General features: G+C 38.1%; 1 protein-coding gene across 2 annotated transcripts in view; it reads left to right on the top strand.

The window, feature by feature from the left end:
- The first annotated feature begins 6243 nt into the window (after window positions 1-6243).
- The window catches only part of agxt2 (alanine--glyoxylate aminotransferase 2), a 48591-nt gene continuing 36353 nt past the window's right edge, over window positions 6244-18481 (top strand). The window contains exons 1-2 of one of the 2 annotated variants that reach the window (XM_051928274.1): window positions 6244-6527; window positions 16376-16464. In XM_051928274.1, coding sequence (XP_051784234.1) covers window positions 16403-16464 — 62 coding nt within the window. In that variant the 5' untranslated portion in view covers window positions 6244-6527; window positions 16376-16402. The remainder of the gene's footprint in view (window positions 6528-16375; window positions 16465-18481) is intronic. The other variant, XM_028802474.2, reaches the window with a different exon arrangement.

Raw genomic sequence — 18481 nt, forward strand, 5'->3', positions numbered from 1 at the left:
ATGTCACTGCTCATCACTAACTGCCAGTATCTGGATACAATAAAGTGAGAAAATGCAGAAGAAAAAAGAATTTAAAAGAATGTAGTGAAAGAAATTCAAGTGTTTAAAGCTTTGGCAAAAAACAGAAATTTCTGAATTCTATATGCAAATATTACACAAATATTACACACTATTAAAAAAGGCCAGAAAATTAAACACTTAGTTCAGTTGGACATGATTGTGAGTAACTGATTTATGAAACTCATTCAAATAAAAACATTCAGCCACAGTAGTATCTCAGGGCTGAACTTGAGAATCACTATTATAAACAATAAAAAAGCCCAAAATGATAGCAGCCACGAAAAAATCTGTTCCAAAATGGCACAGTGTGACAATGTCACTGTTGTAGCAATAAGCAACAGCATATTTTTATCACTGAGGTGGGTTGGCACCCTGCCTGGGATTGGTTCCTGCCTTGTGCCCTGTGTTGGCTGGGATTGGCTCCAGCAGACCTCCGTGACCCTGTGTTCGGATTCAGCGGGTTGGATAATGGATGGATGGATAATGTGCAAATTATCTGTGATATGAAAATGTGTGAGATGGCCTGACTCAATTTATGATTCATTCATTCTGTGGAATAGTAGTATTGGGAACAAACTTGAAAATGGTGTTGTGTGTTTTATTTTGGTCACTGTGCAACCTGAACTTGAACTTTTGAGTGCTTGCACCACTCTGTGCTACTCCATCAATTTCCTTTTGTTGCTTATACCACTGCTTAAGACACCAAGTAGTATGTTTTTTCTTGCCTCCACTTCACAGTGCAGGACCTCCATTTCTCATTTGCCGAAATTCTTTTTTCTTTTTTTTTCTTTTTTTTTTACACGTGCTTTGCCATTGTCTTATAATAAAACACTGAACAGCAGAGGCTATTTATAGTGAGGAATTGGGGTTCGGCTATAGGGATGTGCATGTGTATTAAAATTCACGTTGATTGGGATTTATAAAGAGAACAAATTCTCAACTCATGAGACCAGAGACATTGATAGAGAGGCAGTGTGGATGACAAATGGGACAGCAAACCCTAATGATAGGGTCGCCATTTAAAAAAAACACACATGAACCTTTGTTCATTCCTTAATCCATTCTACAAATAAACTTGGGTTATGCCATCTATACTTCAGCTAGTTGTTTATATTTACAATCACTTTAATCTGCCTTTCTTCTCTTTAAAAAAAAATAGCACTCTTGATTTCTAGAAACAATGACCATAAGGTGTGGTCCTTGCTTTTTATACTGTTTTTATTTATTTATAAATTTTCCCCATCTCCATTCATCATATATTTGTAATCAGTCACCCATTACTAAATAAATACATAACCATTTTCCAAATGTATAGATGCAACTATAAGAAATATTTTGTGACAGTAGATTAAGAAATTGTTGTACAAATACGAATAAATCCTTATTTTTTAACTGACTTTTTATGATTAATTAAAAAGAAATTATAGAGTTTGACTAGGCAATCTTTTTTCATGTTCATATCCCCCTTTTCAAATCAAAAAATTCTCTTCAATAAAATATAAATAATGAGGTTTTAATTCTGCTTACACTGGATTTTTTCAGAATTGTTAACATTTTTAATTGCTTGACTATAATTTAGTGAATCAGTCCATCTTTATAATACATAGTCTCTTTAACAGCAAGCAAGATCACAAAGTGTTCAAATCTTAACGTGTGACTAAATAGTGTCTAAAATAATTATGACAAATTTACAGCAATTCTAAATGAGACATGTAAGAGTGATGGGGAACCACTGTGCTTTCATGAATCACCACAGTCAGTTTTAACTCCATTAGATCATGAAAGTGAAAAAGTAGCTTTAATATTTGGGATAGAGGGAGTCAGTAGCGGGAGCTGAAAATACCAAAATTGTTAATTAGCTTGCAAATACTGCAACTGTAGAAATATTAAAAAGATTGTAATTTCCTGCTTTGTAAACTGCTTTGATTAAACAAATAATCTAAATTTTTAAAAATTAAGAAATTCGGCTACTATCAAGTAATAAATAGAAATTGATTAGGAGACTGGTTGAAAATAAATAAATAAAGAAATAAATAAATAAATAACTACTGGGGCCCGATGATACTAAATTTGCCAAGACCTGACCTACATGACATGACACACAATCTCTCCTCACATCTGAACTCTTCCATTTATGTTTAACTTATAGCTATTTATAGCATGGGGTCAGCAACGCAAAGGTTTTTGATTGGTTTGTTTACTTCACAACTGCATATTCATGAAACTATAGAAGTACCGCCTCCTAGAAATCCAATCTGAAAGATACATAAAAATGTGACACAGAGATACCTGTCACTGTCCAGGACCACCAGAATGCTACTGACCTCCTGGTGTTTGGCCTGATAGGAAGCTATTGACAGCCTCTTTATTAACTTGCTTTTTTCATTTAATCAAATGCTTTTCAGTTAACAAGTTAATTAATAACTTTCCTTATTTATACAGGTAAGCAGTACCATGACTGCAACCAATATGAAAAATGAGAAATGTTTGCATTGTTTTCCTGCTGCTTCCCAGGACATGCAAATAGATTGATAGAAAAATCTAAATTGACCCATTATGAATGAATGGGTGTGTGCATGTACACCCTATGCTGGACTGATGGTCACTGATATGTTACCTCTGAATCTATGTACTAAATAAGAGAGCTCATGAAATGGATAGTGGAATAAATTATTGGATACATTATAAACCGCAGGCCAACATAAATATCTAATTTGTTGTTAGTACAGTACAGTTGTTAAGATTATCAGTTCCCACAAACCTTAGACTGGATTAAGCACATGGATGGAAATGTTTAATGTTGCTTCACAATTCAAGGGACTTAGTTTTGAGTTCCATTCTAGTCATTGTTTGTGCGGAGTCTGCACATTCTCTTCATGTCTGGGTTACCTTTTTTACGGAGTATACCAGCTACTGCTCACATCTCATAAATTTGAAAATTATGCTGACAGGAGCCTCGAAACCAGCTTGGCCAGTTGAGAGTGCCTTTTAATGAACTGGTATGCCAGCTGGGTTTGATAACTGCCTTGAACTCACTGTTGCTGTGACAGAATTAATTTCTTCTGGATTGTATAAACATGCAAAGTTTTTATTACGTAAATTAGAAATACAGCATTAAAAATTTATGGAAGCTGAACCTTTTAATACAGATCTTAATTACATATACATAATTATCCTGGATGAATTGAAAAAGTTTGTACTACAACAACCAAAACCTTTCTGCATTTACACAAGTATTCAAAAGTTTGGAATCAGCCAGAAATGTTCATGTTTTTAGATAAAAATGGCTACCTTTTTAAATCAGGATACCATTAACTAATACAGCCAAGACAATATTAAAGATGCTAATGACTATTACTACATTAAATGAATGCTTTCTAAATTATTATTTATGTATGACTTCAAAGCCCCATTTTCAGCAGCCATTCCTTCAGCATCCTTGTGGTCAACTCCCTTAGCTCAACTTTAATTAGCTATATAAATGCTATTACAGAAACCATAGTAATTGCATTAGTAGCACTGAAATTTGTAATTCAATTAAATGAAGCAAGTAAATGACCTTTCCCTGGGCTGCAGGGTACTGGTGTTCCTTAAGTTCAGTACTGGGTTCAGAATTGGCCAAAATAAAATAACTTTCTGAGGATTTTTTGTTTTTTTTGCAAAATGATAGCCATTCCCTGTGGTGGGTTGGCGCCCTACCCAGGGTTTGTTTCCTGCCTTCCGCCCTGTGTTGGCTGGGATTGGCTCCAGCAGACCCCCATGACCCTGTAGTTAGGATATAGCAGGTTGGATAATGGAAGGATAGATGGATGGATAGCCATTCCGTGGGTCAGATTGCCAAGGAACTGAAAATTTCACACAAAGGTGTCTATTACTGTTGAGAAAGAAGAGGGCAAACTGGATGTAACCAGGATAGAAAAAGAAGGGGAAGACCCAGATGCACAACTCTGTAAGTGGCTAAGTACATCCCAGCCTCTAGTTTAAGAAATAAACACCTTACAGGTCCTCAGTTGGCTTCTTCCTTAAATATACGACATGTATATTTAAGGATCAGTGAAAAGATGAATCCATGATGCTGGCCATTACACGCTTTTTCTATCACCTTCCATCCCATGTCTGTATTTTTTTCCCATTTTAATCTTTTCTTTTAATTTGCCAGATTAAGATATGGCTTTTCCTTTGAATCACTGCCTCCACATACATACATACATCCATCCATTTTCCAACCCGCTGAATCCGAACACAGGGTCACGGGGGTCTGCTGGAGCCAAGGCAGGAACCAATCCTGGGCAGGGTGCCAACCCACCGCAGGACACACACAAACACATCCAAACATCAAGCACACACTAGGGCCAATTTAGAATCGCCAATCCACCAAACCTGCATATATTTTTACTGTGGGAGGAAACCGGAGCGCCCGGAGGAAACCCACGCAGACACGGGGAGAACATGCAAACTCCACACAGGGAGGACCCATCTTGGAATTGTCTTTTCGCTGTTGCGGATGAAACTGGTATTTGATGTGTACTATTTAACGAAGCAGCAAAATGAGGGCCTGTAAGGCATCTGTTACTCAAACTACAGACTCTGATGTATTTAATATCTTGTGTAGTTGTACCAGTGAGCCTCCTGCTTCCTCTTCTACCCTGGTTAGATCCAGTTTGCCATCTTTCTCAAGACATTAGCGGACAAATTTGTATGAAATCTTGAGTTACTTGATTGGATGTCTTCATTTTGCAAAACAACAATGGACTGACATGTTTTGTCAGGAACTTGTTTCATCTAGGCAATTTTTGAATTGAGTTTTGAACTTTAGAAATGCCATTAAATTGGATGGTAAGTTGAGATATGTTATATGTATTGATTTATTGAACAGAATAACAAGTTTCATCTGTGCTAAAGCAATTACAAAAGTCCATTTAGCGTTTAAATATGATTAATTAAGGATGCGCTTTATTTACCATTAAGACATTGGGGTAATAGCTGCCGAAAATTAGCCTTTGCAGTCATATCTGAATTCATTATAAATCAGTAATTTCAAGCAATAATAGCCATTTGCTGAATTAGCAAGGTCTTGGCTTTATTTTTATTAAAACAAAGTATACATTTCTTTCAAAAGAAAACATTTCTGGATGACTCCCAATATTTAAATGCTATTTGGGGTTAGAGGTAAAAGAGTTACAAACTATAAACTATAAATAAGGCCAGGATTTCAACCTACCAATCCATAATACACAAATCAATTAACTTACCTGTGCTCAGATTTCCCTCAAGATTTACTCTTTCATGTTTTTCTGTTCCCAGTTGCTTGGTGTGACTTACAGTAGCTCTGAATATATTCAGTTAAAATATGGGAAACACACGTCATAAATACAAACACACCTATTCCAGTTTTATCTCATCAAAAATTTAACTTGCACAACTTGTAAAACTCGGAGCATAACTATCGTAGACATGGACAGAATGTACCAGCTCCACCCTGCCAGCTGTGCCTGAGCTGGACATCAAATCCTGGCAACAGTGCCACTTTGATACAAAGTTTTCCAAATTCACTTTTTATTGAAAATGCGTTTTGGCGTACTGCATTACTGCCTGATAATCGTTCTTTTACTTAAACGGGACATAATTCAAAACGATGCGTAGATGTCTCTCGTATCCCCATATTGATCCACTTGCTTTTCCACTACTGGGTTGCCAACAAGATCCCGAGCTGTTTCGTCGTGTGGTGGGTGCTACAACACTCTGTACTAATGCATGCTCCCCAACCTGACCTGACCAGTGCATCGCTGATGAAGCTTTAAATTGTACCTTGAATATGCGTTACGTCTCCCTTTCAGTTCCTGAAGACCTCTGGAGAGTTAAATAACGGTTGATTCCAAACTGGCACGGATAGAAGCTCTCAACCCAGGGCTTGTACCAGCCAGGCGCAGGCACACTAGACTGAAAATGCAATTGTAATGCGAATAAGTAGCTAACTTCAGCATCATAACTAATTCAGCGGATTAAAATGGAAAGCAGAATCGATTTTTTTTTCTTTAACACTAAATCCTTCTATTTTTCTCAACACGGTATAAGTACTACATCGTCCCAATATTTCTAACTTGAATCTGTCTGGGAATTAGCTTAATGATTTAAAATGAACAGCAGTTTCCTAGTAACGGCACAAAGCTCTGCGCTGATAGGATGAATTTAGGAAAAGCTCCTCGCCAGAGTTTTAGAAGTGCTGTACTTGTTCCCTTGCTATTTAGTTGGCGGTCGTTGTGCTCCCTTTTCTGCTTCCACGGACTCCAGCTGTCCTAAAGCCTCTCGATTTTAAATTTCCACAAGAGTCGGGGAGAAAGAAAGGCGGCTGCTAACTGGAATTTTGTAAAAGAAAATAATTATGTTTCGAAATCTCGTCACTTCGTGTCTGTTTAAGCACCCCTGCAACTCGACGAGCTCCTTGGCAACATTTCATCGCTTGTCTGGTAAGTAAGACCGGTCGGCCGTGGAAGCGCTCCAAAAAAAAAAAAAAACAACCCCAAACCACAGACAGTAGCGTTCACGTTCAAGATGGAGGGGCTGCATGCAATCTTGTCTCAAGCACTCGAAGTATGAACTGGGCGTCTGTGCGTATTCGCTCCTCACTTCTCGACCAGTTAACCAGCCTCGCTAACTAATAAACGTTGCTCGACTGCTGCAACACATAACTTGTCTAAGGAATAAATATCAGTTTTGGAGAATTAAAATGTAACTGGCAATCCTTCCCCCTCCTATATCGTAAATGACGTAGTCAAAAGTTAATTTTCGTCTTTTCAGCGAATTTATGCGTTTAAGGCTATTCCAATCGCCATTTGATTACTTTTTAGCGTTTGTCTGCATAGTTCTAATGATTTTAACATAACTCGTTAACGGTTTATTTTTCTCCAGAGATTATTTTAAGTTTCTGCGCAAACTTGTATGCAGTAAACAAGATACGATTAATCCCATTCCTATTCTACATACTAAAATATTGGTCAGCAAGTTGTATATCCATATTTGTTGCTAAACTCACCGGTTTTTGTGGGCAAAGTCATGTACTGGACATATCACTTTATTTTTCTTCAACTTTACAGCATTGTTTATCAGTAATGCCTCCAGATCTTCTTGGGGATGCACCTGTGACAGGCACCAACAACCATTTCATCACCACTACATGTGATTACCTCAACTACTTAGGGCTTAAGCAAGGGTCCATTCAAACTATATGTCTCTAAATTTGGCAAGATGCAGAAGAAGCACAAGGTGAAAGCTGACTCATTACAAACTGAGACATTCACACGTTGTCCCCAGAATAAATACGCATTAGGCTCTTCCGGGTCTGTCCAGCAGGTACTCCTTCCACCATCTCACCATCAAATTTATGGTGCTTATCTGGTTTTCATGACTATCTCAATACTTGCCAAAGGCCATCTGTCATGTGGCAGTTAGAAACCATCTTTGATTAAGAACTCTGGTTCCAGAGCCACAACTGTGCAGAACACCAAGGGTTGTTCCCACTACAGAAGCCAGTTTGATTTTCCAAGGTGTCTAGTATGTATGGCCCCATCTCAGTTTTGTATGTCACTAGACTTGAGCTGTACCCAGGCCTCAACCTACACCTTGATGGTGGTGAGACAACTTGGAAATACCATGCACCTTTTTGAGTCCATTCCAGTATTCAAGTTGTTTAAGTATTGTGTCTTGAAGTTAATTTGATCTTATCATGTATGAATTGTTGTTTGTCTGTGGTCCCAACAATTAGATAAATGTACCATGGGTATCTTTATCAAGAGTGCATATTTAGCCTTGCAAAAATATGCAAACCAGTTCGCTAATTTTGCTGAATAACAAAGCATATACTGAAATTTTGTGCATCACAATATCTTTCTCTCAAAGTACTGTGACACAAAATAAATTTTTTAATGTCACATTAAAAAAAAAAAGTGCTTTCTACATAATTTTCAGTGCTAGAATTGTAGAAGCTGTACTTTTACACAGGTAAAACCAGCTTTCATTATTGTATATTAAGGCTTTAAAATTAAATAAAATAATACAAATGCACAAATTTCAGAAATGGGGCACAAAACAAGTATTATTGTTGTCTCAGTGCTCAGTCGGTGACATTAGTTCAATTGTTAGACTGTGGAAGCTATGCCAAATCATCCAAATGCTGACTGCATGTTTCTGTATAAGAGAGGCCACAGAGAGGTCATAGTTCACTTTGGAGAAACTACAGAGCTTTTTGGCTGTGACTGGAGTAAAGTGCACCATGTCAAGAGTTCTGTGAAACAGTAATCTGGATTGGAGTGTAGCACAAAAGAAGCCAATTCTCAGCAAAAAGAAAAAAAAAAAAAACACTGCACATCTCAAGTTAGACAAAAAGCATGTGTTTGACCCATGTGAGATATGGGAAAAGGTTTTCTGGTCAGTTGAGACCTTTTAGGCTTTTTTGGCTTTTAGGCCAAAGTTCAAAGAGATAATTTGATATATTTTATTAATCCATGAGGGAAATTTGTCTTTTTGCATGACCTTTGGGGGTCAGTTATGTATGGTGTAAATGTAACACTGCCCCCCCCCCTTTTACATTTCATCAGCAGGGACTAATCTTCAGTTTATGTGTTGTAAAATAAAAGGATGAGTGAAGGGTTGAAAATGCAAGCAGATACTGAAAGAAAACCTGTTTCAGTGTACCAATAAACTGAAGATTGGGGAAAATGTAATCTTTCTGTAGGGAAATGATCCCAAACACAAACTAACATATTTTTGATGCCTTTGCAATGTGCAGGTTTGAAGTTTATTAACCAGCATATCGAGACTTGCTATGGCTGTTTACCCTAGTCTAAAGTGATGTCTCTTAAGCTTTTTTGAGACTGCAAAGCATTGTATATAAAAAACACATCAGTACCCTAAACTGTATATGCATATATGGTATTTATTTAGATAGATAGATAGATAGATAGGTACTTTATTAATCCCAAGGGGAAATTCACAAATGAATTTAAATAAATGAATGTATTTATGCAAAAATATGTTATAATTAAAAATATTTCATAATGCAGCAAGTGTCAATGTTTGCCAAAGACGAAATATGGACATCACTAAGCATTGAGCTGTAGTAGTCTACAATAACACAATGGGCAGCATCAAGCGTGCAGATTAGGCACTTACGTTCTACCCTCTTATGTACAAGCAACAGAAAAATTAATATAAGACAATGAAACGCACTTTTTCTGCCCCAATTGCAATATCTAGCTGCATGTTTTGATGATTGTTTTAAAACATGAAGCAAGTGTACTAAATCTGTATCAGTGCAGTAGTGGACACTAGACATACCTTTCCTACTGTAATCATGTTGATGTTTTGGTACTACCATAGTTCAGTTACATGTAATATCATTTTTTCTTGTTCAAAAAAAATGCAAAGCTTTTTGAGCATTTTTTGGGGAGAACATAACAACAAGGAGGTTAAGAGCAGATTTAACAAATTTAGTAGAACTAGCCAACCCGCGGCGTAGCATACGCCGCATAATTATGTATTGATGGGTGAACCCTTCCTGAACGACACAGTTGTCCAAATGGGGGTGGGTTTGTGGATAGCACTGTGAGTGAATGAAAAGATGGACCTCTGGAGAGAGCAACATACAATTGTCCGTGACTGAAAGTGAGATCGTCTGTGACGATAGAGGCCACGCTGGTGAAAGTTACTTCATTGGTAGGGATAAGTTTCAGCACTTGTTCATTAAGGTGTAGCGAGTCTTCGTTGTTGACGCTTAATATAGCTTGCGTACTAAGTTGTTCCAGAGTCACAGTTGAGAAACACTTTTTTAATGTCTTTTAAGCACAGGGAAAAAAATGAACATGTGAAACATCCGTAATGTAATAAGGCACCAAGAAAAGTAACATTGCAATAATGCTATCTACGACCCGATCGCTGTAAACAGAAGTGAAAACAAAATCGAGCCCGGTGCATTCTTTAACTGCTTTGTAGCGCAGCGGTAGTGTTGCTGCTTTGCAGTAAGGAGACTGTGGAAGATTTTGGGTTCGCTTCATGGTTCCTCCCTGTGTGGATAGTGCTTTGAATACTGAAAACACTGGTATATCAATGTAATGAGGTATTATTATTCATATGCGTCCAGTGCTTTCTCTCTCGCGTGTGCGCCTGTATGTGTGTGTGTGTGTGTGTGTGTGTGTGTCACTCGCTCGCTCGCACGTGTTCCTGCAGGCATACGCCGCATAATCATTCATTGATGGCTGAACAGTTCTGGAAAGACACAGTTGTCTAAAAGTGTTGGTTTTGAGGATACAACAGTAAGTGGATGAAAAGATGGAACTCTGGAGAGAGCAACATACAACTGTCCGTGACTGAAAACTGGTTTTGGCAGATACATGCATATCTTTTTGAAAGTTTGGCCCTGTTTCATATTAATTGTCATCGCAAAGGCCAATCTAACAGGAAATTGTCTTTGTGTAAAAATAAAAGGCAAATTATCCGCAACAAACAAACTGTTTTGCACGTTGCATACTGTTTTAGTTTGGGAAAATGGTTCAAAGGTTTTAACAGAAAATAAGCAGGCAAGAATCAGAGAGGAAAGGTCCAATACTTCAATTGTTTACTTGTTCAAATATGGTATCAGTTACATACAATATAATAGCAATATACATGCAGATATAGGAATTGTACTATTGACTCACAGTAATATATATATATATATATATGAATTATACTATTGACTTACAGTAATACAGATATATGAATTATACTATTGACTTACAGTAATATCAAAAGACCCAGAGCCATCATCCTAGACCAGTAGACTGAGGGAGCCCGCGTGTCAGTCTCGTCAGAGGATCAACTCGTGAGCCTGGTCCAATACCGGGCGGTGTGCACGTTCCCCACGGTTGAGCTTCCGAAGAAACTGAGGGCGGAACCTTCCCTTATAAACTAATTGAGTGTCCTTGCCCAAAATGGCTTACGTGTAAGCAGTGTATACAGAAGTGATCAGTTTCAGCACACACCCTTCCACGGGACGCAGTATTGTTTTTCTTCTACTTGGCCCTCACTGAGACGGTGCCTAGTATCAGAAGACACACAATAACAAGCGTTGCTTGCAATGAAGCCCCTCGAAGTGAAAAACAAGTACATAGCCTTGACTGTATTCCCATAACATTCTGAAACTCTTTATGAGAAACAGGTTTTTGCACATTCTTTCGCTATCATCCCAGACATTCCAATCTTTGTAGCTGGTTTTGCACTGAAGCGACCAACCCCCTCTTACTCCTTTATTTCATCCCTTCTGCTGTTACAGAGAAAACTTTTTTTATTACACATACCAACCCGCGGCGTAGTATACGCCGCATAATCACGCCGCTTTTTTAATGTTTTTTAAGCAGAGGGAAAAAAATGAACATTTGCAAAATCCGTAACGCTGCTTTCAGTAAGTACAATGCACATGCGTTTAATTTGTCAGCCACTTTTTGCCAGCCGTCTTTTCTGGTTTGGGCTGCTTTTGCAGTGTTACTGCTTGTGCATATTAAATCTTGAAATCCTTCGAGTAACTAATTAACTAACTAACACCCACCCACCCCCACACACACACACAGCTTGTGTGAAAAAAATGCGCCCGTACTTTCATCATTTTGTTGCAACCTATCAAAGACTTGCTGATCATGTTTTCTAGACTCAATATACATTGGCTTTTCACTCAGCGCGGGGGCGCGCATTCATCTCGGGGACGTAATCAGTGCGAGCGTAAGATTCGCACTTACTGGAAATTCCTCGTTCATGGGGAACAATTGCAAGCCCCGGTTTTCAGCACGAATGGGGTTCAACGGCTTACCCACGCCTCTCTGCGCCGGGTAAACACACGTTGATCCATTCAGTGTAGCGCGCGTGCAGTTACCTGATGCAGGAATCTGTATAACATTGAAAGAAGTGTTGTTTCCATGAAATACATTTGAAGCGGTGGCAATGGAAGACAAATGAACAGTCAACGTGGCTCACAGCTGGATTGACACCGTTTTTTTTGTCACCCGACCATGGTAGTAGCGAAGGGGGGTGAACAAAGGGCAAGGACGTAATCAGTGCGAACGTATGACCCGCACTTACTGGGAATTCCTTGTTCGTGCAGAACAAATGCAAGCCCCGGTTTCCAGCACGAATGGGGTTCAACGGCTCACCCACGCCTCTCTGCGCCGGGTAGACACACATTGATCCATTCAGTGTAGCGCGCGTGGAGGAATCTGTATAACATTGAAAGAAGTGTTGTTTCCATGAAAAACATTTGAAGCGGTAGCCATGGAGGGCAAATGAACAGTCAACGTGGCTCACAGCTGGATTTGGACCGCAGCACAGACCAAAGCAAGTGAGTATGTGTTTGATGAGCTGTTCGAGTTGGCGGGCAGTGCTCTGAGGTGCGTTCCCTATCACGTGAGAGGAGGGGTTGAGTTTCTGGGCGGGGCTTCGTTGTTTCATTCCCATGGTTTTCGATGGTGGACGCGGTTGGGTGTCGTAACCAAAAAGAATAATGAAAGGTCAACGTGGCTCAGAGGTGCATGTGGACTCCTAGCACAGACGAAACGACTTGCTGGGTGGTCGGTGAGTTGTAGCATCCGGGCACATGAGCAGGCAGTGTGAATGCCTAGAGAGCGAGGGTGGACGCAGGCCGGGGAATAAGGAGTGTTGGTGGGCGGGGAAACGTTTTCCGTGTTCCTGCAGGACCATCTAAGAAGACGCATGTTTGTCGCGGATGCGAATTGCTGTATGTAGCGTGTAAAACAGTTTGCGATGGTGCACGCGGTCGTAACCGAAAAGTCAACGTGGCTCAGGGGTGCATGTGGACTGTAGCTCAAACGAACATAAATGACGGCGTTTTCAGAGGTGTCGCATCCGAGTTGGTGGGCGTGGCTCTGCGAGTTGTCGTTGTATCCAATGGTCTTAGAGTTGGTGGGCGTGGCTGTCTTGCGTGCTTTCCATGGGTGGCTACTTGTCGGCGGCTTAGTGAATTATATATATAGATGGTAAAATACCTCACATTGTTCCATTCGAACTAGTGTGATGCTATGGTGTCCCCCACTGCACAGCTGGTTTATTGAATATGTATATGCACTGTACAAATTGTTCCAATCATGATAATAAACATTTTAAAATAATAAATGAGCAAAGAAATGAGGTGGTCCCAATGGATGTTCCATTTAATAAAAATGAGTGCAGTCATACTAAAAAGAAATTGATCAGTGTCTGCTGATTTAGAGTTTGGCTTCTTTAATGTTGCAGAGCTCCAATGTCCTTAAAAGACGGTCCATGAGTGAATGGGGACTTCTAGTGATCCATTGATTTAAATATCGATGAGATCAGAAGGTGTGGGTCCAGCACGTTCTGAAGCAGATTTTTATTAAGGATATCTCTATAGTTTTCTCCATTCAACTTTACTTCAATGCTGACTAGACACATAGTCCCTGAAGCTGAAAAGTAACTCCACAGTATTATGGTGCCACCATTGTGCTTGAAGTTGGAATGACATTGCACAGGTGATGAGTGATGCTTGGTTTCCTCTAGACATGACATTTAGAGACCAAGCAGTTCAGTCTTCATTTCAGAGAATTTTGTTTCACATAGTCCAGGAGTCCTTTAGGTGTCCTTTTGCAGACTCCAAGCTGGCTTTCTTGTACAGTATATTTTTCTAAGGAAAGGTTTCTACCCAGATCAGTGGAGTGTTGCAGTGATGGTTGTCATTCTGGAAGTTTCTCTCATCTCCACACAGGTTCTCTGGTACATAGCCAGAGCTACCATTGGGTCCTTGATCAAGAACCTCTTTCTCCATTGCTCATTTTGGCCAAGTGACCAGATCTAGGAAGAGTCATAGTTATTCCAAACTTCTTTCATTTCAGAATTATGGAGGGCACTGTGCTCTTGGAAACCTTCAATGATGCGGAATGTTTTTGCTGCTTTCCCTGCATCTTTGCCTTGACAAACTCCTGTCTTTAAGCAATTCTTTAGAACTTGGGCTTTGTTTTTGTTCTGATACATATTATCAACTGTGGGGACCTTAGGTGTTTGCTTTTCCTAATCATGTCAATTCAATTGACTGGACCATAGATGGACTCCAAACTGGTTAAAGAAACATCTCAATGAGCAATAGAATCAGATGTAAACTTCATTGTCATAGCAGAAGGTCTGTGTGACGGTGATATTCCATGTTTTTTTATTTTCAAATAATTTGCAAAATGTGTAAAATTCTGTTTTTACATTGTCATTGTGAGGTATTGAGTGCTGCTTGATGAAGCAAAAATAAATTTGAAAGATTTTAGCATAAGGCTGCAGTATAACAAAATGTAAAAAAAAAAAAAAAAAGTGAAGGTATCTGAATACTTTTTGAAAGTACTATATACAATAAAAACACTTTCCTTTAAATACACATACTATCAGCGTACATTACAATGCTTGGTCACAGCGCACAGCTATGGTACAACATTAAAGATGAGGCTAAAATGACATTTTTCGGTGATATGAATGCTGTGGTATCAACATGTACTGTAAGTGAAATCTAACAGTTTTGTTAACCTCAAAAGAAGATGCTTACTAGGAAAAGTAGCAAGAGTCAATGTTTAACTTGGTGGTTTTCTAATTTAGGAGACTGCTTTGGCTGCAAGCTTTTTTTCAGGAATCTTGAGCTTTTCATTAGATTTATATATCATGAAAATTTAATTTATTTCCTAGTTTCGATCCTTGTGATAATTTTCTTGTATCTTATAAATATTTTTAGTCAAATTGACTCTTTATTTATAGGTTTCTGTTACCGGATTGCATGCAGCAAACACTGCAAAGGACCCAGTATGTATTCTTTTTGCCTTACATCCAGTGCTGCTGGAGTAATAACAACACAAGTATTTTTCTTCAATAAGATATGTGTTAGGTTACTCGTTACTTTAAAACATAATCAGTACCCTTAACGCATGTTACTTTAAATATGTTACCCTACTACTCTCATGATTGTATCACTGAGTTCAGCAACTTCAGCTCATTAACATAAATTTTCCGGTTTCTTAAATATTGAGACAGGTTGTTTTGGCCAGGAGAAGGAATAGTGCGATCACCCAAACATATGCCTCTGGAAGTGTATTCTGTGAACCCCTCTTCCCGTGGCTACTGAAAACATATGCGTAGTAAACTCATGCACAGGCCACATAATTGGGTTATTCACAGAGAAATCTACTTTTGTTAATCTGCTTTCTCGGAGGTCAATAACTCAATTTCTCTAATCGGAATAGGCTTTTACATGGCATTTTTCTGTAAATAAGCAGGAAGCGCACGTAAAAACACTAAGTGTCATTTAGCTAACAGTTAGTGATGACTGAATCGAACTGTACTTCAGCTTTAACAATTTTTTTGAATTTTTCTGTTATGTAATCAGAAAGAGAGTGCAATGCATGAGTTCCCTTTTTGCCTCTCATTTTCACACTTGTTACATTCTGATTAATAGGTATTTTCTAAAATATTATAATGTAGAGATTGGCACATCAAACATACTGTATAAAATAGAAAAATAGCCAATTTTTTTTACCACTGGAGTCCAGGTAAAACAAGTATTGGTTGGAACAAAAACCTAAAGCCACAAGATGATCTTGGCTGTGACCTTGCCAAAGAAATACAGAAAAAGACGTCTAAGCTGTTAGGCAACATTTTATTTTTTAATTTGTTTTAGTAACACAGTTAAGGTTGCATTTCAAAGTGTAACATCAGTATACTTTATCTTGATGCATATATTTCATATTATAAATTAAATTCAAAATACCTACTCTAAGTTGATGCCTCATATGTGAAAAATGTGGATGTGTGACTTACAGTTGGACTGTCTATGGTTGATTCCTGAATTTGGTCTAATGCTGCTGGGACATGTTTCAACCCCTACAATACTGAATTGGGTAGGCCAGAATACCAAAAAATAAATGGATGGCTGAGTAGATGTCATATTATAATTTTTTGCATCTGTATGTAATAATCTTTTGCATGTAGGGTTAGATTTAGATCACCATTCCACTACATGTGATATGTTGGCATCAGGAAATGTGTCCAACTTTCAGCCTTGCTCTAAAACGTTTGCAAAGAATTATACAAAAATGCATAATTATTCCATCAGCCAGTGGTGATTAAGGGGATTGTAGCTGTTGTAGTATTACCTAAAGTTGTTTGTATGATCCAGTTAAGAATGTATTATATATTGTTTTAAATGGATTTGCTTTATTTAAATTTATTGGAGGAGTTCTTCCATTTCTGAGACCAAGAAAACAAATTGTGACTAAGGTGTCTTTTTATTTAGGTGCTCTGAAACAACAGCTTGCAATAAATGATTTGCCAGCAGACTGCCCACAACTGCCACCTTGTGAATTCACACCTGAAGAGTATAAGGTCAGCTATGAAAAAAAATTATTTATATACTGTGGTCTGTCCTAGAAAATTATCATTTTTGTTATAAAGTTGATGATTTCTCAAGGAGTGTGGTTTTAAAAATGATTATCCTTTTTTGAGTTAAACATTGACATGGGGTGGAAATGGCATTCTTGTATCTGGTTATAGAGTGTGTGTAAATTATTGTTAGACTATGTGTACCTGGACATTGCCCTTATATACCTTTTCCACATTTATATATGTTTTCATCCCGTATCTCCGAAGACCTGTGTTTTAAGTGGCAATGTTAGAATGGTACGGTGTAAGTGTGGGTATGTGCATTAGTTGTGCCTGCATGGAGTGGTGCCCTGCCCTGGGCTGTTTCGTACGTTAAACCAAGTGCTGCTAGGACAGGCTCTGGACCCCTTAAACCCTTAATTAAATTAAGTAGGCTTTAAGAATATTGTACTTTGCCTCACCAATTGCACATGTTTTTGCAATTGTGTTCTTTAGATTTTAACACTTTCCAGTTTTTAGAAATGTAAGTCATTACCAAATTATCATGTGTCAAGTTCAAAATTATTATTAGTGAAATTCTTACTTGTATCTTTGAGCAACATGCAATAAACCATTGTTCACAGAGAGTAGCATTCTGTGAATATCTACTACAGTTACTTCTAACATTTATATGAAATTAACCGCTTCATACAATAGTGGAAGTGCCATGCTGTTGGTGAATAATTTAATAAAGTAGCTGGTATTTTAAACATTACCATCACAATTTCAATTAGTTTTTCATATCATCTTTTTGTGTTAAGCAAATTTTTCAAGCTTTCAAACATTCATCATAGCTCATAACCTGCAGTAGTAGAATTTGTCTAGTATCTGTTATTCTGGAGTTTTTGTTGTACTCTTACGCACTCATCCTAACAGAGAGAGCAAAGGTGCACACAGCACAAGTACAATTCTGACCTCTTGTGACTTGTACCTAATTGGTCATACTGTACAACCCATCATTCTACTGACTTTTAAAATTGTTTTTGTGTCTTTGATGACTCCAATATGACTCCTTGGCCTCATCATAATCAATATGCATTTTCTGGCATTAGACATACCATTGTGTAATGACAGTATACTGTATACAATTTATTTCCTATATGTAACCGTTTTCAGTTACTTGTATTAAATTGTATTTGCCAAATATCTACCTTAATCAGAGTTTTGTCTAGATAAATAGCTGGTATCTGCTAATACACGCAAATATGAATGCATCTATAGATTAAATTACATTTTAAGGAGTGGCACAGTGTTTATATGTCATATGACAATAGTACCAAGTCCTGGATTCAAATCCCAGTCCATTCATAATTAGTTTACCTGTTCTTCCTGTATCTAAAAGTTCACATTCCAAAAATGTGTAGACACCATTTTTATGATTGCTATGTGAATTTTTGTGCAACCCACTTAGAATAGGCAATACCAAGTAACAAAGAATAAAGTAAGGTCCGATGGCCGGGAGTTCAGTAAAAACCAAAAAAAAACAAAATCTGCAGGGGTTCTGAGACCATGAGGCCGTTCACCCCCCACTGGGCATTCTTCCTAACATAAATTATCTAAATCAGTCCTCATTGTTTTCAGGCTTCACGTGGAAGAGTAAGATGATGTTCATGTAGACATCTGGCCTTCAATCCATCAATGTAGGGACTGCATGGTGCTTTGATCAGGTGGTGGTGGTGCAGATCGCCACCACAGAAAACTGGAAAAAGAACAGCAGAGAAAGTAGGGGTTAGTACGGATTGTGGAGCCATTATAAAAATGATAATGAAATGCATATACAGAATATCAGGGTTACATTAAAAAGAAGCTATAAGTAAGCCATGTTAAAATGAGTTTTTAGCAGTTTAGCAGTGCTCCACCGTATTTGCCTTTTGTCTTTTTTGGGTATTCCTGAGAGGAGTGCGTTACAGTAATCTAGCCGACTGAAAACAAAAGCGTGAACTAATTTTTCAGCATCTTGCAAAGTTGTAAAGTGTCTAAT

This window comes from Erpetoichthys calabaricus, chromosome 5 (assembly GCF_900747795.2).
Source record: "Erpetoichthys calabaricus chromosome 5, fErpCal1.3, whole genome shotgun sequence".
NCBI lineage: Eukaryota > Metazoa > Chordata > Cladistia > Polypteriformes > Polypteridae > Erpetoichthys > Erpetoichthys calabaricus.